We start from the raw sequence: 22,846 nt of genomic DNA, 5'->3' as shown, positions 1-22,846 counted from the left end.
CACTCAAAAGTTGTGAACGGTACCGTGTTCTCCATGGCATTGTGCAGCAGTACACTGGTTTTAATTGGCTCAGCATACATTGTGTTTGTGTATGAAGCAATTTTACTCAAGACGCTCAAAAGCTGGCAGTGGCGTAAAATGCAAAAAAGCTTGGAAAAATGACAAATGGGGCCATTTATGTAATTGATAAAAGGTGTGAGAACAAGTAGATAGATCAGACAGACTGTCAGGAGAGCCAGGCCCTCAGAGACGGATTAGAAAATAGGCAACTACTAGAAGAGAGGAGCAAGACATCAAAAGGAATAGATTGTGTCAGTTGGCAGGGTGGGAAACGCATCCACAAAATGTACTTCTTGTCCTGTAAATTAGTACCATCAGAGGGCTCAATCTGGCTTATAAGAGCGAGTTTTCAAGTGGCTCCAAAATGAGTTTTGGCTTCTTTCCCACCCTGGGACTGAAGATGGTTTCAGAAGTGAGCAGAGCAGACAGAACAGAGAAGAAGAGAGACAGAGGTGAATGCAGCGCTACAGAATAGTTTTATTAAGCATGCTACAGACGTAATGCAGAATACATGAGAGAGACCATGTGAGGGAAAACTCAAAAAGCAGGAAACCAAGGCGCACCTCCCCTTGTTAGAAAATAATTCATCCTTTAATTGTGCCTCTTCAGAACTATACCAAATCCTTACATTTTGAGCTGTATAAAAATCAGACTTGGAAGAAAAAAAAAAAATACACATTACTATGTTATTTCTGAGAAAGAGGTCCTGTTGGGTCGTTAAAAAAAAAAAAAAAAAAGGGAATTAACTCACCACTTATAATTCTGGCCGTCAGTGTGTTCTAACGCTTTTAGTTCAAATGAAGTCAAGGAACACTAAAAGGCACAGAAACTTTGGTCCAACTGAGTAGCCCTCTCTAGTAAACGGTCACTTGACAATAAAATCACAGTGGACTCCTCTTCTAACTTTTTCCACAGCATGCAACACTTTCTGATGGGAGATCCTATCATAACTAAACATGCTTAGAAAACCATTGTCACTGACGATTACACCTCACTGCCAAGAAGAAAAAGCATGAAAGGCTTCAAAACACGGATAAAGAAATCACACCGTGATATGTGAATTAAAAACTGGGGAGAACAGTCTGACACTGAGCGTACTCGTGGAATAATGGAATTCAAGTGAAGCTGCCAGGCACAGGATGCTGGAAAACTCTTACATGTTGCCTCAGGAATATTCTCTTCGGTTGATAAACTAAAAGGGAAACTGTAACAATGTCTAGAGGATGACAACACAGCTTGCATTCTCACTAACCCCCAAAAATATCCAATACCAATGTGCCTCAGAAGCATAGCAGAGTAATGAGTAACCATGTCCAGCTGTAGAAATGGTTGATATTGTCAAGTAAGGCACATAAGTACTGTATCTTTCCAACTTAAAGAATTAAACACTGATCTACATCAAACTATCATACAGGGGGACAATCAATCATGTAATATTGTGTTTTACATAAAAATACAGAGGTACAGTTAAGAATAGCTGGGAGGATCCAGTATCTGAAACATACTCAGTTCTTCTCTTTAAAAAAAGGGATGCCAGTCAAAAATGTCAGTCTCTCTCTAGGAATGACAGGATCAACAAAACCCCAACAACAAAACTGCCCCCCACCCCCGGTGTCCAGACAGTCTGTAAGGTTTCCGACACGCTGTGGGTCAGATCTTTAGATGGTGGACTTGGAGAAGGAGACTCTCAGGTGCTGGCTGCCTCCCATGTTGTAGTTGTGCAGGTCAATCAGGGCCTGGATGGCCTCCTCCACTGTTGACATCTGGATCAGAGCCATTTTGCGATCCCTAAAACAGATATGACACCGCAGTAAGTACCAGCGCACAAACGCTAAACCACAGCAAGAATCACTCATTGTGTTGATGGAGCCCATCCTGGCTCCTTCAGTAGGACAGGTCTACTTACTGGAAAAACTTGAATGCTTTCACAGTGCCTCCGGCGTTGGAAAAGAGCAGTCGCAGGTCATCCTCCGTCACATCTTGTCTGTTGAAATAAAGGCCACAAGTCACAGTAATGAGGACTCGTTTTTTAAGCACCAAGTAGCTCTAATGAAGAGTGTTAATGAGCAAGGACAATGGTTCTAATGTTTGTGTGCGCCCCGTGTGGGCTGAGTCCTTGGCAGCGGCCCTTTGCTACCTGACACTTGGTATTTCTTGCTATGGTCTTTTTCACATTGGCATGTGAAAGCATAATTGATAACTATTTTTTTTTTTTTATTTCAATTTACGTAGTTGAACCAGTTCCAGCATTCTGGCTCTCTGGGACACTCCACGGACCTGAGCCTACTGTGATTCCCAGTGGAATTCAAGGGATGTTGAAGACCGAACACTGTCCAGTATCTAACAGAACCGACTGGCCTGGTACTTACGGGACGTTGGAGAGGTGAAGGGTGGCAGATGGCGGGAAGATGTTCTGGAAATTCTTGGAGCCAGGTTTCTTGAAGCGGTGAAGTGGGGAGTTGGCGTAGTCCTTGGTCAGGCCCTGGTCGTCCAGGCCGTCACGGGGCAGCGCCACCGTCTGGTGCTTGGACAGCGTCACCCGGATGATCTTCCCGTACATCTTTTGGCCATTCAGGTGGCTCATTGCTGTGGCCGCGGCAAAAGAGAGGATGGTCAGTGGTGAAATCGCTGTAGCCTGTAATGTGGTATTCGCTGGCTCTACTAACTGAACCCAATTCAAAGAAAACATGTAAATCACTACACCGTTAAAACTAGACCCATATTCATAAAAGGGTTAAAAGTGAAAGTCTTTGTATGCAGTCACACTGAGTTGACTCGCCACACAACAACGGCAGCAGTGAACTGGCCATACTCACAACTCTGTTTTCCAACATACTGAAGGACAGCTCTGTCTCTTAAGGGTTCCTCCATATCGTCCATTTCAAAATGTCCAAACTCAAATTGCCAGACTTCTCGGTAGATTTTTCAGACAATATTTGACATAGGAGTACACATAGCTGGAGGTTATGTTTTCGGTTTGGTTTGTCAGCAGGGCTACACAAAAACTACGGGCCCGATTGACATGAAACGTGGTTTAAGAGAGCAGCATGGGCCAAGGAAGAAACCGTTACATTCTGGAGCGGACACAAATTATTTTTCACTTTCCTTAACACTGCGAGATAGGCTACAGCCTTGGCGGAGGTCTGTGCTGCAGTCGGCCTTGATTTCTCTCGAGTATGCTTTGACAGACTGCAGTGCCTTTGCCCTTGCAATATGTCTTACAATTTCTGCCTTCTCCATGTTTGAGATGTCCAACGATTTTACAGACAGAATAATCATTAAGTAATGCAAAGTAACCCAAAAATGTAGGTATTATCACAAAGTGTGAACTACAGTGATACAGATCACCTCTGAGGTTGGCTTCTAAGTAAATTACGTAAGTAGATTAGATATTAATCTAAATATTTGTCAGAGACGAAGCAAAGTCTTGTAATGTCTTGAATGTCTTGTTTCATCCATTTAGAAAACTTGAAAGGCAGTGTTGGTTAGTCTAATATGACGTCCAACATCTGTAATAACATTATTTAACATTTGTAGTGGCACTCAGTGAGGTTTACGCCTCCTGGGATGCCCGAGCGTCCCAACACGATGATCCGTGAGGGACCGAGGTGGTGCTTGTGACGTCTGCTCACCTAGCTGGGCCTGGTTGCCATCGGACATCTGAATGAGAGCGCTGTCCTTCTTATTGTAAAGGATCTTCACCCTCTGGACATCGCCGTACACTCCTGGATTAGAGCCACAGGCGGGCACGAGGAGAAGCGGTGAGGTGGAGAGAAAGCAGACAGTTAGAAAAACACTGAAAGTTAGCATCGGAGACAAGGACATTTAAAGACAAGAAAACACAGAAGAGAGACTAGCAGAGGACACACAAGAACTTCACAGTAGAGTGAGAGGTGTGTAGAGAGAACAGGTAAAGAGAAGAGACACCCTCGAAACAGATAAGTTATCAAGCTGGCTAGAAATAAAAAAAAAACAGCATGCAAAAAATAATCACTTAACCGTGCATTAACAGATTACGAAGTAGCAGATTTTAGGGCAAAGGTAATGAACATTAACCCAAACCAATAAACAGGGGGCCAAAATATATTACAAATTACCAAGCAAGCTACTGTGCGCATATAAATATACATAAGCTTGTAATAATAATAATAATAATACTAATAATGACAAATGTCTCAAATAAAGAATGAAATAGAACAAAAAGAGAAGGTAGAGAGACACAGAGAGAGAGAGAGAGAGAGAGAGAGAGAGAGAGAGAGAGAGAGAGAGAGAGAGAGAGAGAGAGAGAGCTAACGATAACATACCGAAGAGGGTAAACAGACTTTGGGGCGTAACCATCTTTAGAGGGAGAGAAGAGCAACAAGCAGCGTGAGACAGGTAGAGAGGTAGAAGAGTCGGAGCGGAGCGGAGGTAGAGATGGACAGATCGATCCAGAACGGAGGTAGGTAGGAGGAATGGTGGTTTTTGTTTTCCCCCCGGAGAGTGATGGAGGTGGTGGGTCATGAAGGAGGGGAACAGGCGGAGAGAGAGGAGTCATGGAGGGGGGGGGGGTTAATGTGGGAGGAGGTGGAGCAATAGGAAGGGGTGATTAAAAGTCCCCCACCAGCACATGGAGTGGGGGGGGAGAGGGCAGAATGAATGGAGGGGAGAGGAGGAGGGATGGGGGGGGTAGAGAGGGAGGGGGGGGAGGGGGGGATGAATAGGGAAGCAAATGCAAATTGGGGGGGAGAGGGAATAAAAAAAAAAAAAAAGTGGGGGGGGGAGGAGGGACAAAAAATAAAATATAGGTCAGTACACTGGAATAATGCAGGTAGTTTGGTCAGAGATAATGGCTTGGATCAATGTTTTCTTTAGTCAAAATACAGCAAATAGCTTCACCCTGGACAAGCATGAGGTAAAGTTACAAACATGTCAAAATCATAATAAAATCAGCAATATAAAGTCATAACCATGGGATAAAAAAACAACATGCAGCAGGTCGGAAATCTGAAGATGTACAATCTTTCAGCGAGGGAGAGAAGGGTACTACAAGGGTGTGAGAAGCTGAGGGGGGGGGGGGTAGTTAAGAGACCATGCAGTTCAATATTAGTTTGGCAGTATAATTTGGCAGGCAAGAGTTGATGTGAAGGCCACCTGAGTAAAACATGGCGTTCACACAAGTCTGAGAGGCTAAAAGAAGGATTAAGCACAGTATCTTAACATCAGGTGTTTGAGTGGTTGAGATACTGTCAGAAGCTCATTCACAGCCAGAGAAAACAGACTGATGAGGAAAGAGACAGAGACATTAGGTGAGACAAATTAGATGCCGCTTAGGTCACAGTTAAAAAAGGCAAAACGCAGAGGAAGAGGGAGAAAAGTCAGTGAGCGAGCGTTTCAGAGAGGCAGGTATTTGTTCCCAGGACTGAGACACAGCTTAGGAGACCACAGAATGATTTCATATGAGCTTTCATATGAGCTGAGGAGAGGTGAGCAGAGCTTAGAGAGAAAAACAGAGAGAGACAGTTAGCGGAGTTAGATACAGTTTGACAAGAGAAGGGAGGGCAGAACATCAGAGGAGGAAAGAGGGAGGGTTCTGGTGCGGTGACAGAAACAGCAAATCCCCCTCTCTCTTATAGGGACATAGGCTTGACCAAAAGTTAAAAAAAAATAAAAATAACGGCAAGATTCTGGGTGTGTAAAGGACACTAAAAAAGCAAAAGAAAAGGTTAGACATGTTCTTTTTTATACTTCATATCAAAACTAACTGGAATAATAACAAGAGGTCCAGTGCATCTATTCTGAAGAAGTTTGGACTCTCAGGGACAGATGCACGTATATTTGCAAACGATTACGAAGCACAAACGTTACCAGCGCCATGGCCAACCCGCAGAAAGCGCACACTGCGATACTTTAGCTTACGTCGTATTTACCAAACCTGCAGTTCATCGGGTAATCAGCGCCTTTCTCCGCCCACTATATTGTAAATTGCGCGTATCTTTCTATCATGGATCTGCCACCAAGTCAGTCAAAACAGCAAAAACAAAGATTTAGCGATAACAAAGTTGATCTGCTTGTTCATGAGGTAACAGCTTGATGCATGTTAACTTCGGCATTAGTAGTGGGGAAATGTATGTATTGACTAGTGCGCTGTAGCAAAGCGTTACGTACTGGTGCTATGATACGGCTGAGTGCAGACTACGATATTCCCGCTGCTGATGTGATGACTGTTTGAAATGATCCTGATGCCAATATTTGCAATGTAGCGAGGAGTTTAACAACTAGTGGAATGGAATGTGAACGCTGAGTCAGAGATTCAATGCCATCTTAGATTTCTTCCAGTAAGTGTAATATTGCATGGCTGCTTAATCACTTTACGCTTCCCCTCCCATCTCTTTAAGGGAAACTCCCCCTTTCCCCTAGACCCTCCGCAATTTGCCATTTTCAGTTCCCGCGACAGGCAGTCTGCGCTTTTACCTCAGTGTGGCCTGTCTGTACATACCTCGCCATGCTTTTACGCGCACGTTGCGAAACAAATACGCCTGACGTGGGCGCAAAAGCGTTAGTACACCTGGCCCTCAGTGTAATGTTGAGTGTCCCCTGGGACAGTTCAGTGATCAGCGTCCATCAGAACAGACATCATCACAGCTCTGAGTGGCTAAACGTTGTGGAAATATCTAGAAAAGATATGGACTACTTTTCCGCCTAAGATGTTATTAGCCCGGCTACAGAAAAGCATTCGGGGGAATTAAAAAGCTCAAACAAAACCACGCTCGTATTCTCACAGAAGAGCTCTAAATCTGAGAGTATCTAATATTTGGATGCAAATAGAACTGACCAAGATCACAGCAGCTAAATACACCACATTATGTAACATAAACATCCCAGCACGGACCTTCTTAAGGTCTCCGCTATGACATGACAAAAGTAGCACAGGGAAACTACCTGCCCTAAACAGCAAAAACAAAACTACAGAGGGATGAAGTTGGGGGAGATAGATGGTCCGTCTGACAGGTGTGTGTGCAGGTGTGTTACTAACCTCCTCGTTGAGGTTGCTGACCAGCAGGACTCCGCTGGAGCCCGTCTGTCCAGCGAGGGCCACCCTCCCTGCAGCAGCAGCTGCCGCCGCCGCCGCGCTCAGAGGGTTCAGCGCTCCTGTCGGGAAGCAGACCAGGCAATCATGGAATGGAGAGCAGCACTTCCACTAAACCACAGCATAACAACACTGAGCCGGGCATGGACGCAAGCCATAAACCAGCCAAAATGACTGATAAACAGCCACCACTCAGCTTTGATTAATTCCATTTCAAAAATAAAAACACAGCTTTTACAAATTATTCAACCTGATAAAAATGTCTCATGAGACTAAATTAAAGCAGCTGGCACAAACATCAACAACAGGATAAAAAGGAAGAAAAAGAAAAGTGTGATGTACCTGGGATCTTACCGAGGAGGGAGTTGGAGTCTTTGCTGAAGGCAGCGGCCACCGAGGGGTCGATGCTGGGCTGGCCGTCACCAGCAGGCAGCTCGGGCCGCGTGTAGTCGCGACTCTTATCGTTGTTGTACTTGACATTCAGGTTGACCAGCTTGGAGAAGTCGATACGCAGCGTGCAACACGAGTTGTAGATGTTCTGGCCATCCAGTGCCTGGCAGGAGAAAACGAGTCATCATATACGTTCAACTATTAAATGTGGCATTGCAAAGCACTAACACATTAATGCTAAAGAGCTGCAGGTAAACACGCTCTTACCAGTTTGGCCTGCTGTGCATTCACAGGATCGCTGAACTGCAGAAGGGCCTGGAACTGATTATTCTTGGTGAATGTGATTATCTTCATGACTGTGCCAAACTTGGAGAAAATCTGAAAACAAATCAAACAATACAAACAAATATAAGTATATATATGAGTGTTATGTCACATGCCAATTGAACCGTTCCTGTGTGGGCTGCGTACCTGTTGCAGCACATCCAGCGTTACAGGGTAGAACATGTTGTCGATGATGATCCGCAGCACAGGACTGGAGGCTGCAGCCAGAGCCTCCTGTACGTCTGAGCTGGGCGAGCCGCCGGACTGGACCGCCGACACTGCCTGAAGCACCGCCTGGGTCCGCTACGGCCAAACACAAGCCGTCAGTCACTGGCACACAATGGGGCTCAACAGCAAACATGGTGAAATAATCATTTAAAAGAAATCAGGACATAGACACTGACACGTGTCCACATTTGCCAAACACTAAACAAGGTAGCCTCTAGGGTTGAACATGATTATCTTTATACGTTTTACACCTCCAATTACTTCAGGACGTCATTAAGTATTAAGACAAAAAGCTCTTCAACCATTCACACACTGTGGCCGAGGCTGCCACCTGCTCATCAGATAATCATTCAAACACATTTACACTCCGATGCACAGCATCGGGGGCAACTCGGGGTTCAGTGTCTTGTCCAGGGACACTTCGACATGGGACTGCAGGGCCAAGGATCGAACCACCAACCTTCCGATTGGCAGGCAACCGCTCTACCACTGAGCCACAGCCGCCCTGTGGTTGTAGTGTTTGGTCTGTTAGTCTGGGTCTACCAACCTGATTGCCAGCATCAGTTTTGAGTTCTTTGTGATTGGAGTACTGAATAAAGACAGGGACATTGCGGATATGCGGAGTTACATTGGTGTAGTAGTTAACCATAGTGATGGCTGTCTCCTCCGTCCCCATCTCCAAGAACGCCTGGAAGAAGAGAAAAAGAAGAACTAGAAGTAATTATCTGCTACTTAATTTCCACAAAATTGGGCAAACCTTCCACCCATTTTTCACTGAACAATGCAAAAGTTATTTTAGATATCCTGCAAGTTACAGACAAATAAATCAACAGAACCTCTGTCCTCTAGACCAAAACAGATGAAGTTGTGTGAACATCGAGGGGCGTCGATTGATGGAGAATAGGCGACACACTGACATCCGTACTGCGAGGAGAACAATGAAGCTGTACTTGACAGAAATCTCTGACCCAAATATCTCCTACGGCCCTCGTCAGCAGACACACAATAGGCTTTTGGTCCGCTTCGTATGGAGCTGTGGGCACGTCTCAGATGCGGTTCAAGAGGGCAAGACCCAATGAGTCCAAAGTCCTCCTGTGATACTAGGGCTGTCCCAAACGATTATTTTTTAAACAATTAATCTAGCGATAATTTTTTCGATTAGTCGACTAATCTAACGATTCATTTTTCAATTAGCAATTATTTTCCCATTGCTCAATTAACAATTTCCACAAAAATTTCAACAAGGTTCAAATCTCTATTTATTAAAATTATTTAAAACTGCACTGTTCAAGTAAAATGAATTTGTAGTACAACCTGAAGCCAGATGTAGGCGATCAATCCAACCACAAAATAAAGTCACTTTCAGAAGGAATACAAAAATAGTGCAAAAAGAGTAGTGTATGAGAGATTAACCTGTATTTGCTTTTTTTAACAGTAGGTAAAATAATGAATAAGCTCTTGTTTAACATCCAAGCTCTTCTCCATTTAATTTAACTTTAATTTTTGTTATTTGTATGCTGGTTAAGCTGGTTTGTCTCGTTCCAGTGATTGGCACATCTGGGTGATGGTGTCAGATATGCGTTAGCTGCTATCTCGGACACACGCACGCACGCACGCAGAGGTGCGGACGGAGCAAACTTGAGTAAACCACGTTGCCTCTGCGGTTTGTTTAGGTTCCAGTGAGTCACGGCAATACCGATAAAGCGGTTGCAAGTGTGGTTACAGTTTTCAAAAATTCACACAGACACCGTTCACTGCTATAGGATATTAATGGCGAGACGAAAGCAGTCACAGTGCTGTTGACATACTTCCTCTGAGACAAGAAGGAACAACAGTCATCTCTATGCCCTGGTCGCTGACTGGCAGGCTGGAGGTTGTAGTGCAAAGCAAGGCAACTTTATTTCTATAGGCAATTCAACATCTTTATCGCAATATTACGCTGCGCAATATTATATCTAGGGGTGCAAGATACAGTATATCGACTCAATATCGTTATCGCAATATATCGAAAGTGTCGCAATAAGTATGTAATATGTAGTTTATTTTGTGGAGCGCTGCGTCCCGTCCATTGGCTGTGTGGCCACTACTAGACTATGGAGTGTACCACGTGTGTGTATATTTCAACAGAGTGACAGTGTAAGTGAAGAAATAGATAGAGAAAACAAAACTAGTGATGCACCGATGTGAAAATTGTGGCCGATACCGATAACCGATATTAATATTGCTGTTATGGCCAATACCGATATTTACCGATGTCGATATCTCTGTATAGAACACATTTTTTATGATAATCAAATAAGGAACTATTTTCCAAAAGGCATTTTCTTTTACTTTTGTGATTTATTTTCAGAAATCACTGATATTGGGCACCTTAATATGACTGTCATCAGATTTTCAGAAGAAAAAATAAATATTTATATAAAAATACATTTTTAAAAGGATACAAGTGTGTCCTGAATTCACACTATGAATAAGCCAACCCTGAGTATTCACAATAAACATCTAACTCACTTGAGACCAAGTCACTGTATTCTGTGAACATTGTACAACAGTTCAAAACTTTAAAGTACAGTAGTAGGCCTTAAATGGCCAAAGCCAAAAGTATTGAAAGAGGTAAAATGTGAAAATGGAGCCAGAACAAACTGGACTGAACAGACACTGGTTTTTGCAGTCTGAACTGGAAGTACAGTAACTGCCAAGTACTTAAAGGTTAGGCCTAACCCTTGAAATTATAGAAATTGGTGCCTTCTAGGCCGAGATAAGCCAGAAAATGTGTTTTTTGCTCATATGGATGAAAGACACCAAATCCCAGAATGCACTTGCTTCGCTGCTTAGACTCTACTCCCAAGCCACATCCACCTACAGACCAACAGTGAGGCAGCATTCAACTCAACCCAAATGTGTTTTATTGTCATTTCAACCATATACACGAAACATTTCACCGTGGCTGTAATGGTTACACATTTAAAATATATAAAAACGACATACGAAACAGGTGTTTACAGTCAACCAAGCGCTAATGCTAGTATGCATTAGCTGAACTTTACGTGTGTGTGCAATAGCTACATGTAGGAGATTATAAACACAGTTGTAAATTTGCGTGAAATGTAGAACGGTCGGCATTTACTAGTCACAAACTTCCCCAGCAGTTAGCATTTAGTTGGATACAAGCAGCTAATTTCTGCACAAGTCCGTGTTAACAAAGCCTCCACTCTTACCCGGCGACATGTTTCCACAACAAGAAAAACACAGTAGTCTCTAGAGTTTCGTTTAAGTTGGATGTACTCCAGTTTGTTGTCTAATGAGCAGACACTTGCAACCAGAATTGATGGAACAGGTGGCTGGCTAGCGTTAGCTTTCCACCTAGCTAGGTCCAGCCCCCGTTTGCGTTTCACCGCTGAGAATGTCCCCCCATGATCGCGGCTGCTGCCCACTTCGGCCGCCGCTGCTGCCCGCTGGTCAAACTAACCTGTACGGTGGGCCGCAGCAACCGAACAGCAACCTCTTATTTCCGAACATTCATCTCTCCCCCGCCCACCGAGAGCCGGTGGTCTATTAAAGTTTCCAGTGTCCCACTTCGCCGCAGATTCCGTCTGCAAAAACCAACATCCCCACCCACGCTTTTTCTTCTTCTTCTTCTGATTTCAGCAGTATAGATGCTGTTAAGCGTATTACTGCCCTCCACAGGTCAGATTTAAATCTAAATTCTCACACATTCACATCTAAGCCTACACACGTCAAATACACAGGAATGATTCACATCGGCCCTATTCATCGGCCCTATTTTGACATCGGAACAATACAGATGTGTAAAAAAATGACCATATCGGCCGATATATCGTGCACCACCAAACAAAACGGAAAAAATCAGAGAAGCGAAAGAAAGGTTGTGTCCTGTTCTCTTCATTTATATATTTGATACTGTCCAACCAGTAAAACATGTCCTATACTGTCCAACCAGTAAAACATGTCCTGTTCTCTTTATTTATATATTTTATACTGTCCAACCAGTAAAACATGTCCTGTTCTGTAGACATGGTCCTTATTTATTTATTCATGTTGGACGAGTCCAATATGACTGTCAGTTGAAATAAACTGTTGTATTTTGATGCGTTTTCCCGTAACTTTTGTAATTTCACATGTTTAAAAATATCGAACATTAAGGCACTGACACACCAACCCGATTATCGGCCGTTGGACAGTCTGGCGAGGTCGGTGACTCGAGTCCGTTCGGTGTGTTCCGGGCTATTGTCAGTCGGAGGAGCCGTCGGCCTTCATTTGGACCAATTTGACATATTGAATTGGAAGGCAGGCAGTCGGACTCAATGACCCATCTGATTGGTGGAGTGCTAACCCGGAAATGACAAGCGGGATGAGCCTGACTAACGCCTCTCAAAATCTGAGGAAAATCTTTTAAACTGACCTTTGTTGATCTGAAATGAAGACAGATTCAGCAACTGCATGGCCTATTTCTCGCTTAAAATGTTTTCAGAAACACGTTTTGGTGAACTATCTTTGTAAAACATGAGATCGTATCCCGAACGAAGCCGCCATTATGCCCGGTTGTAAAATCCGGGAGCAGGCAGACCCATATGACGCCTTCGTCCAATCAGCTGCCGCTTTTCATTTTTTGGGCGTCAATATAGATTAGCGCCACCTGCTGTTATGGAGACGTATTACGTCTCGCACACGCGCATGAACGTACGCTGAAGTTGGCGTCGCTTCGGTGTGTTCCGAGGCACTTTTTTGACCAACTTGGGGGGGCAGTCTGTCCGACTGTCGGGTTTGTGTGTCAGAGCCTTTAAAGAGCAATTAAAAACGGTCATGCAAAATAAAAGAGGCTAAAAAAATAATAAGATACAAATACGAGAATAAAAGTTACAGTGCAGTGTAAGAAATTAATAATTATTTGATTTAATAGGTTGCAGGGGCGGGTTTGGGAGGAGAGAGGCAGGTGTGCTTTTTTTTGTTTATTTTATTTTAAGTGTAAAATGTTCTAAATAAATAAAATGTTCTAAGTATGAATAGGAAATATTGGAATTATTTTTACAACTGACATTTTTTTTTTTTTTATTACGAGAGAAAGTACTGCTGGGTAGCGGAACCGGATTTCAGGTACCGGTACCGATAAAAATGTGAACGGTATCCAACCCTAACGCTTATGTGGTTCTAACAAATACACCATGTCCACGGCTTCCTCCACTCACCTGGTTCTTCCCCTTCAGTGTGAGGATATTGGTAACTTTGCCAAAAGGCAAGCCGAGGGCAATGACTTCGGTCTCTGAGGCCTCGTTGGGCAGCTTCCTGATGTGGAGCACACGAGATGGTGGGGCCTCCTCCACCCTCAGCTTTTTACTGTCACTGCCATTGGAAGCCCCGTCTGAAAGTGTAGCATAAACATCCATTACCTGTGCCAATCGATGCAATGGTATAAAGCATTTTTGTCACTGTCAACACATCTCAGGAAAAGGTAAGAAGCAACAATGTGTCAGTCCGTCCCTTAAGCCCATTGGTTCCTATCGAAGAGATCATTCTTTGAAACCGTGTCATGATTATAAACTACTAAAAGCTCAGTCATTTCCTAAAACAGCTGACCACACACATTTTTAGCAAGTATTTTTCAAACAGGACGAAATAGTAAATTTGTTGGGGACTATTTATATTTTCAGATGACTTTTTCCTGATGCATCAGACTGGGATACACACAGTACTTGTTAGAAGGATCATTTCATAGTTTGGGTCTGCACATCAGATTTGTTCTGAAAAGAATATGATTTTGAGAAGGTACATAGTAGCCTGTGCCGGTCAAACTACCCCAGATGAATAATAATTTAATAATTCTGTTTTGTAGCAGAACACCCGACCTAGTCATGTTGTAGAAGCTGGGATCCTGAAATTAAAGAACTGTCAATGCACATCAGGTGCCTAAATAAAGGCAGTCTGAGAATCATCTCAGGGCACATTGGGACGGGGTGACATTAGCTTGGAAGGGGGGCGTTGTGTAGCAATGGTAGACTGGGACTTTGATTAAAGACACTAGATGTTGTTTAATACGTGAAGTTTGTCAATCTTTTCTTTGTAGTGCCACAACCAACTCTTGCAGTCGTCCTTAGTTCTGCTGCCGATAGCAGGGGGAGGCATTACAATGCAGAGATATCCTTCAGTCACATGTTTTGGTGTGTGGGTGCCCTCCTACAGAGGAGCGTGATGTTATTCACACACCAAACAGCTCCCATGGGGTTCACTTTTCAAACACCATTTAACTCCTTTTAATGCCGTCGGTCACTACCGATCAAATGGTTGCCTGCAATTTCTCCCCCCCGTCCAAGGGTGGTCGGAACAAACTCACCACTGATACTGCTCATGCCTGAGTTGGGACTGTTGTACATACTCAGCTCGTCTGATCCTCTCTGCAGAAAGAAAGACATAGACAAACAGTCAGGAACAGTTGTGAAATAACGGGGGAAACTATTTCCATTTTCCAGACAGGCCCTCAAAGGCAACAATAAGGCAGAAGTCTCTGAAGACAGTTTAAAGGAACAAAAGGGGTAGGTGGAAAGGGACATAAAACAGAAGGAGAGTGGTCTGCTCCTCCTCTTCTGGTGTGGGTTTAATCTTGCTGAATTTAAGATGTCAAGACGTGTCATTTCATCCTGAGCTCTGCTCGGTCCCAGAAGGCTTGCTGGGGCTGACGGGCGCCCTGCGCTCTTAAACCTGACTGATGGGATGAAGCAGAACCTGGCTGGGGACCCATTACACACAACGCTATAATAGCTTCACACAGCCCTCGTGGTTTCTGTCCGACTACATTTGAACCAATTGTTCTTTCGTCACTAACATTCTTTATGGTAACGATAAACTAGATGTTGCAGGCTCTGCTACGGCGACAGGACACAAATAAATTGGACGGGTAATAAAGTTGTCTGACTTGGGCCAGAATGTGAGCACACAGTGCACGAGCTACAAGAATCCGAGAAAAGATTTCTGTCCCAACAGCTGGCACCCCTCTGTTCTGTCCTCGACACTGAAATATTGATGAAATAAACCGGATGACAAAGACCCACCATATCGGAGGAATCTGAGTTTTATGACTGTTCCGTTTCCCTTCCAGAGAGGACTTTAACTTTGTTTTGTGCAGACGGAAACGCAGCAGGCACTCAACAAATCAGGTTAGGCAGCCACAACAATGCGCTTAGCTGAGGAAACGGCTGCGTTTTGGTGATCAGCTGGGACACAAGCCTGAGCCGTTTCATTAAAGCCATTCTAATGCTATAAGTTCAAAACTAATATTTGAAAGAAATTTGCTGGTTCTGGCATTAACAGCAGGCTACATACCATCTTTATGGCATGTCTCTTTACATTTATTGTAATGTGTGTTTGGTGAAAGATACAAAACTAAAAGGGGACCCGGAAGGAAATGCGACCTTATGGAGCATTTTGAGATTAGGAGACAACAAGAAAACATCTTGTTTTGATAAACAACTACGTTTTACTGCATTTTGATTCTTTTAATCACAATTTCTAACAGGTAAGATGGACCACAGGATTAACTAGCACTTCAGTGAAGGTCTAGTTATATCAGGGTATATACAGAAATCCAGGGAGGTAAATTCAATACCTTTTAATACCATTTTTATTACCTTCTTTTTTAAAACCAACACGCCATTGAGTTGCAGGTTTATACGTATATTACGTTTATACTGTAGTCGACGCTGTAGCCGTAACGGTGGTTTGGATGGTGGCACTGGTGTAGGCCTAACGGTAGCAGCAGCACAGAAACTCATTAATGAGATTGATATGGGCCGTTTTACAGTCGCCGTAGCCGAGATGGCGCTCGCCAATGTGACGTTAAAATGACGTAGAGCTCGCTGGCGTGCACCAATGTGCCAGGATTTTGAGTGCGCGAGCAGAAGGCGCGCACCACTCTATTTTTTTTCAGCGACACGTGACAAAGCAGAAACAGGAAGCATGGATGAGTTTGTGGACAACCGGATGCCAGGACTCTCAGAGTGACTGCAAGTCTCTCTTGTAAACTTACTGGGTTAAGAGGAGTTCTTTTATGGCAAATGAAAGGCTAATCGAATCAAATCAAAGCATTGTCGGCAATGCTGCTGCCAGTTCTTCCGTTGTTTAGCTTTTTCTTCTTCTTCTAGTCCTTAGAAATAGCAAAGTCTGTAGCCTTTGTTCATTAGTGCCACCTCTGTTCAGGAGAAGAATGCAACTACGCACAAGTATAAATAGTTACAGCGGTCCCATGACGTCACATTTGCGTATGACAGGTCGGCTGCGCACATTTAATTGTTCTCCGCGTATTCCAGATTTATGGCTGGTACATTACATAAGCAACCGAAGAGCGTTAACCCCCATCCAAGTTATACCGATGGTATTTTTACAAACCAAACAGTAAGTCTGCCGGTCTTTCCTCTCTACAGGCCTGAGCCAGTCTTTAAACGCCGGGTCCTCTAGCCCTTTATCAGAAAATTTGCATTTGCCCATGTTTGTGTAGGTAGCTTAGCTGTCAGAGCTGTTAAGGAGCTTGACGTTCAGCAGCCACTAGTCATCCAGTTCAGAGCGCAAAATGTTTCATCCACAGTTTTGCCGACCAGATACGGCAAAAGTTGAATCTATCAACTAGCTCCGCCATCTTCTTCGTTGCTCTGCTTGGTTGTAGCGCTATCCTATTGCATGCAATTTGAAAGACAGCGGTTTATCCCGCCCCTTGGATTGAGCCCTGCCAATGGTGTGTTCCCAGACCCAAAATCTAGATGTGGCTCTGGCTTGTCTGGCTAAGATAGGCTATCAACCGATGCGGGATAGGATATAATATCACACAAACATTACAAGAGCAGCTTAAATAGAGATAATAAAACAAATGTACAACTCATAGTTTGCAAAAAATAATTCTAAAAATGAATACCTTGTAAAATGGCGATTAATTCCTTTTAATGGCCTTCATTTTTACTAATTTGATTTACTACCTGTTTGTACTTTTTAAAACCCAGCGGACACCCTGTATATACAGTCTATGCTAAAAGTAAAAAGTGTAAGCATCAAAACATGCTTAAAAAGCAAAAGTGCTCTTCATGCAGATTGGCCCATTTCAGAATAATAAATATATGTATTAGGATTGTAATTATTGATGCATTAATGTGTTGCTTTTAAGTTTGAGCATATGAATGACTTTACATATATATTTTATATATCACTTTACATACTGCTGGGTAGCTCGTGAATTTTGGGGACCAATAAAGCCTTATTGATATAAGTATATAATTCATTATTTATTGATCATAATTTGTATTTTTAATCTGAAAGTCACTAAAGCTGTTAGATGAATGTAGTTGGGTCAATGCTTTTCCACGACTGGTAACTCAGTTGAGAAGCGCCATTGAGTGAGCTAATGCTAACTGGTTCAGCTAGCATTAGTGGTGGCGTTAAACGTTGTTCTGTTGTGATCAAACTCTCTAGTCTGGCTATCACCAGACCAAGCTCAATCTTTTAAGATTGAACATTAGTCTGGGGAGTCTGCTTTGTATGTTCTACTGCACAAGAGGCGTGATCAACAGGCATAGTTCAAATGACTCTGTACGCAACTTGGGAGTCCTTCAACCAGTGATGCCACGTAACGCGTTACTCTAATCTGACCACTTTTTTCAGTAACGAGCAATCTAACGCTACTTTTCTAACGTTACTATTTCCAAACCAGTAATCAGATTGAAGTTACTTATCCAAGTCACTGTGCGTTACTATTTTTGTCATTTTCCTTAGTAAAAATATATCTTTTTGCTTTCTTCTTGTGTCTCGGGGAGTGAATTCACGTATGCGACAAGTCACCTTTTCAACGTGAGGACAGTTCCCGTGTACCATGCAGCAACACAAACGTAAACAACAATGGAGGGAGGAGAGAGATGTGCGCTTTCTAGCTGGAAATACAGTCACTATTTTGAGTTTGTGTCAGCTAAAGACGGCAATATTAAGGTTCGTTGTACACTCTGTGCTGATGGCGACAAAGTGCTATCTAGCTACAAAAACACTACGTCAAATTTGAAGAAACATTTGGAGTCGCAGCACTGCAGTCAAACTTAGAGAGCAAGTCCCACCAGGTGGAGCGAAGCAGAGAGCAGGAGGTCCCCCACCACCCAAACAACAAAAGCTGGACTTCGGTGTAAAACCAGTAAGTGGGGGAGAGTTGAAGAAGTTGGTCTGGCAGTATGTTGTAGCGGAAATGCTGCCCTTAAACACGGTTGACTCGCTCTCTTTCGTGCCATAATAACCCAGATCCTACTGCTGGCAATGCTGAGCTGCCTCACAGTAAACCGGTTGTCATTTTTATGTTGAGGCTGTATGGGGTGTTGTCGGCAGTTGCTGAATGTAATCGATAAAGTAACTTGTAATCTAACTTTGTTGCTTTTAAAATCAAGTAATCTGTAAAGTAACTAAATTACTTTTAAAATCAAGTAATCTGTAAAGTAACTAAGTTACTTTTTTAAAGTAACTGTGGCAACACTGCCTTCAACCAATCAGACCAAGGATCTGGGTGACGTAGCAGTGTCAGTGGCATCAACGGGTTGCTGTGTTTCGGTGGCCGAATGTAAACAAGAAGCTGCTTGGTCGCTTCTCTATCATCATCGTGTTAAACCCGCCAATAGCGCGCCAGGTGGATAAGCCAGTTTGTGATTGGTCCCTGCAAAATTGTAATGGAAGCAGGATAGATAAATGTACAGGTTTCCAGCCTGAGCTGCAGGGCGAAATCAAATCGCTGGCAGATCGGGCTGGGTTTAACCAGTCTACCAACTCTTGCATGCCATCAATCATTCTCGCATTAATCACTTCAGCCTGAGCACATAAAGGGCCACACTGCAGCCTCCCAACAAGACTAACAACACACAACAGTTATATATGGGTCTATATCATTTTGGTCTATGGCCGTTGATAATGCCCCTTGGAAATCGAAAATGAACTAAAAGGCTCCACACTGACTCGCATTTGTGAATATTTGAAAAAACAAGCAGAAAATTCTGTTTCCCGACATCCATCTCTCTAAACTCGGGCTGTTTGTTTTTTGTTGCGTATGCCTGTGTGCAATTGTAACAGAGGGAAAAAAATTGTATTTCTCCTTGCGGGATTAATTAAGTAAGTCTTCTTCTTGTTCAACAGCAGCGTACAAGTTATAAGAATGTGCATGTTCCTTGTTAATGCAGCAGAAAAAACACACATACAGCATCCAAGGCAGGCTCACAGGATGTGTGTAGTGAACACTAAGCAAAGATTAAAAGCAGAAAACCCACCTTCACTCCAACTGCAACATCGCTGATGCTGAAAGAGAGAAAAACAAGACACTGTCAGATACACAACTTGTTACAGGTCTATAACCAAGTCTAAATTGCTGGCTGACAATTGGATGTTCTAGTGTTGTAAGTACTGGAGACCAGTCTTGGTCTCAAGACCTTTTTGAAGGTCTGGGTCTCGTCTCGGAATCAAGCACATTTTTACTCTGTCGTGTCCCGGTCTCGGATTTAGAGGACTGGGGATTTTATTTCAAGACCCCAACTGCAGGGATATCAAAAATTTGGCTGTGTATCGTCTGATTTATTTATTTGTTAACATCATGACTGTGACTGGATGTAAATCTTCCTGCTTTAAATGCAACCAATAACTTGAATTTCTAGTCTGAAACGTGTTACTGGTAACCCCCGTTCCCCACCCCCCTTAACACACAAACCCAAAGTGAATGTAGGTGACAGGAGATTTATCTTGGAGATGTCCTCGGTAATAACATTTTATTCATTATATTTTTTTTAAAGTTTATTTGCAAAACAACATCTAAAAGAAAACACACAGCAGTGTGTAAATTCTGCAATGTAACACTAACCGACATATCTGGGACTATTAGCTAGTTGTGTATACACTGTATGTTTCAGTTATTTGGTCTGGTCTACGTCTCCAACCCTCAAAGCCTTGGTCTCGATACACTATGTTTTTGGTAATGACTTGGTCTCGGTTTAGGTGGTCTCGACTACGGGAGCGTGCCTATGTTCCCACATTTCTAAGATTTCTTTCAAAATTAGGCCGTGTTCCCACAGTTCTAGGATTTATTTTCCAAAATTAGGCCCTATGTTCCCACATTTCCTTTTTCATAAATCTGTATCCGATTTTATTCCCCTAACCAATGTTGTGGGAAGATAGGGCTTAAATTGAAGGTAGATGTAGGAACACAAGACTTAATTTTGAAAATGTCCTGGAAATGTGGGAACACAGGGCCTAATTTTCAGTGAAAAATAAATTCTTAGAAATGTGGGAACATAGGGCTGACCCCCTTGACCACAACACTGGTATGTTCTGAGGCATCACATGAAACGTAGTGTGGCATCTTGTTAAAAGATCTTTGTTACAGTAAGTCATAGAAATGTTATAAACTAACACCAACAGGTTACTCCCACTGCGACCAAAGCTGTTCAGTTATTTGTTGTTTGCAGATTGAAAACCTACTGATACATTCCCAGGCCTCCATTCTGAAGAGAGACTGCCTCCTGATACCAGTGCCTGTTAGTTCACACTCCCCCCTCCCAACATGTAGGTTGAAACCGCATTATGTTTGTGTATGTACATATATGTCTGTATAACGACATCAACACGATCTGGCCCTAACTACCAGTTTCCCAAGGGGATCGTTAACGATTCATCACATCTTCAAGTGTTGAGGTCACGCTCCATGCACGGTGGTCCACCCCCGGACTCTGACTGACACACCCGACTACACTTCATGTAACCTCGGAAGGAACATACACTTTATAGAACGTGCAACGTTAAAACTGCTGCAGTCACATGTATCAACGCTGTTTATCATTTAGCTCCTTGCTGCTATGCTACCTACATCATACAAGTGTCTGAAAAAAAAAAAAAAAAAGGAGCACGCAGTGACAAGGAGATCCTGTAGAGTCAGCTAAGACAGTTAGCTTCAACACAAAGGACCGACGTTACTGTAACGTTACATTAGTTAGCATGGCGGTGGCTAAACTCCACTAGCTGCGGCAGAACGCTAACGTTACTGTGGAGGACAAACATTATTAACACGTCTACCTGAGCATGTTTATCAAAGAGGTAGCAAAGCAGCCGATGTGATAAAGCTAAGTTATTAAGGCATGCTAACACGAGACACTTCCTTAATGGCAGAGAGCGCGTGGCTATGGAAACCCGTTAACAGCAGCAGCACGCGACTCCTCCTCGGCTTCTCCTAAACATGACGCATTATTTTACACACTCATGTAGAAGTTCAAAACTACATGTAGTGGTGAAACATTACCCGTCCATGTCTGCAGGTATTTCTCGTCCTTTTCGTCCTGTTGTCTTTCCAGCTTCCACCGACACTGCGCACGCACACACATACACACGAGAGTAAAATGGAGGCAAATAGCAAGACGATGCAATGGCGGAAATGGGCGGAAAGTCTCGAAGCTGTTGAGCGCGCTGCCTTCAGCTACAATAGGACCCAAAACACATGTGTAGATACTATTCAGTCTATGTAACCTGGGACAGCTGATGATGACGATTCTGTAACACTTTTATTCTGACCAGGGAGAGAAAATAAAACTGCTGTCAGAAATAGGCCTACAATAAATTGTCTCAAATAAAAGGATGAATTTCGATAATTAGATTTTTTTTTGTCCCACAGAAAAACAAGGGGAGAGAAACTGAACAACCCAAACAATATGTCACTGTCAGTAGACATGTATAGGCCTACTTTTGGCCTGAAAATAAAGAATAAATAGAATAACACATTCTTTGAACGAATTATTGTTTTTTCATTTTATGGAATTGTTACTTTTATGGTAAGATCATGTGACATGTAATTCTCAGATAAACTATAACTGGGTTGGAGCCAGATGTTGTAAACATTGGGGGCTCAGCCCATACCTGGGGGAGAATTCCAGGGGCATGCTCCCTCAGGAAGATTCTTTTCCCATTTGCAGCAGCTATGCACTATTTTTCAAGCCATTTTCACAATGATGTACATAATTTGTGGAAAACATGATAGGTGCCAAGGAAAATAATACATTTTTGCTCTTTTATGTATGCACTCTCTCTTCTAGCTCTGTTTGGTCTCCACCAGCTCCTCTCTTTAGCTGCTGAATGCTCCGCTGTGTTCCCCAGCTTGTATCTGACTGTAGGTACGGTATGTTTCCATCCACTTTTCAATGGAATTATCTGAAATTTGCTAAAAACATTCATGTGAATTAAGCCGGTGAAAGTGTGTTTCCATCCAACGACTTTAAAGCGAATAAAAACCTGTGCATAATGAATGTCACATGCTGTTTTGCGGTCAAATTGGTATATTGAAAACATTTGAGACATTTTAAGGTGTTTCCATTCATTTTCGCATTGACAACATTCAAGCTAACATTTGCAAACAAAGTTTGCTAGCCCAAATGGATTGTGCTGTCTACCTACAAATTATTAATATTGCTCAAGTTGTAATAGTGCTTATGTGCCAGCTGATAGCGACATATCAAGCTATAATATAAGACAACAGCGACGCTATCAAAACATTATCAGCTATGATGATGCAGTTGTACGTAAATGCCAGACAACAACAGCGGTGGCCTGTGGTTTGGGAACAACAGCGCTCACAATTACATTGAAAAAAGTCTCTGTTCTCCTTGTACGTCCGCTTATATCTGTTTTCGTTCACACCCACCATGTCTGCAAAGAAAGCAGAAATACTTCTTCATTTTATGGCAGGTTGCAACCATAAAATTACCTAAAACGTAATCGCAA

At 43.0% G+C, this 22,846-nt stretch overlaps 1 protein-coding gene across 4 annotated transcripts; it reads right to left on the bottom strand.

The window, feature by feature from the left end:
* Positions 1-519: 519 nt before the first annotated feature.
* Positions 520-21,565, bottom strand: LOC114549048 (polypyrimidine tract-binding protein 2). Of its 4 annotated transcripts, none has more exons than XM_028569176.1 (14): positions 21,375-21,565; positions 19,360-19,387; positions 14,463-14,481; positions 13,279-13,451; positions 8,619-8,759; positions 7,991-8,146; positions 7,787-7,897; positions 7,472-7,682; positions 7,076-7,191; positions 4,365-4,398; positions 3,693-3,785; positions 2,430-2,646; positions 1,967-2,044; positions 520-1,848 (listed from the first exon to the last, which is right to left on the bottom strand). In XM_028569176.1, the coding sequence occupies exons 1-14, from the start codon at positions 21,380-21,382 to the stop codon at positions 1,719-1,721; spliced, it is 1,515 nt and encodes a 504-aa protein (XP_028424977.1). In that variant the 5' UTR covers positions 21,383-21,565; the 3' UTR covers positions 520-1,718. The 4 variants fall into 4 exon arrangements, with proteins under 4 accessions (XP_028424977.1, XP_028424975.1, XP_028424976.1 ...); XM_028569174.1 differs by having other exon boundaries at positions 14,421-14,481; positions 21,375-21,564; XM_028569175.1 differs by having other exon boundaries at positions 7,484-7,682; positions 14,421-14,481; positions 21,375-21,564.
* Positions 21,566-22,846: the final 1,281 nt, after the last annotated feature.

Source organism: Perca flavescens, chromosome 22 (genome assembly GCF_004354835.1).
Source record: "Perca flavescens isolate YP-PL-M2 chromosome 22, PFLA_1.0, whole genome shotgun sequence".
NCBI lineage: Eukaryota > Metazoa > Chordata > Actinopteri > Perciformes > Percidae > Perca > Perca flavescens.
Note: the sequence above shows the minus strand (reverse complement) of the source record. Positions and strands in the feature narration are given on the sequence as shown.

Excerpts from the sequence above, each read along its gene's own strand:
- LOC114549048 (XM_028569174.1), bottom strand. Across the intron at positions 8,760-13,278 it reads CACTGAAGGGGAAGAACCAG|GCGTTCTTGGAGATGGGGAC; the intron begins GTGAGTGGAGGA and ends CTCTTCTTCCAG. Across the intron at positions 8,147-8,618 it reads AAACTGATGCTGGCAATCAG|CGGACCCAGGCGGTGCTTCA; the intron begins GTTGGTAGACCC and ends GTTTGGCCGTAG.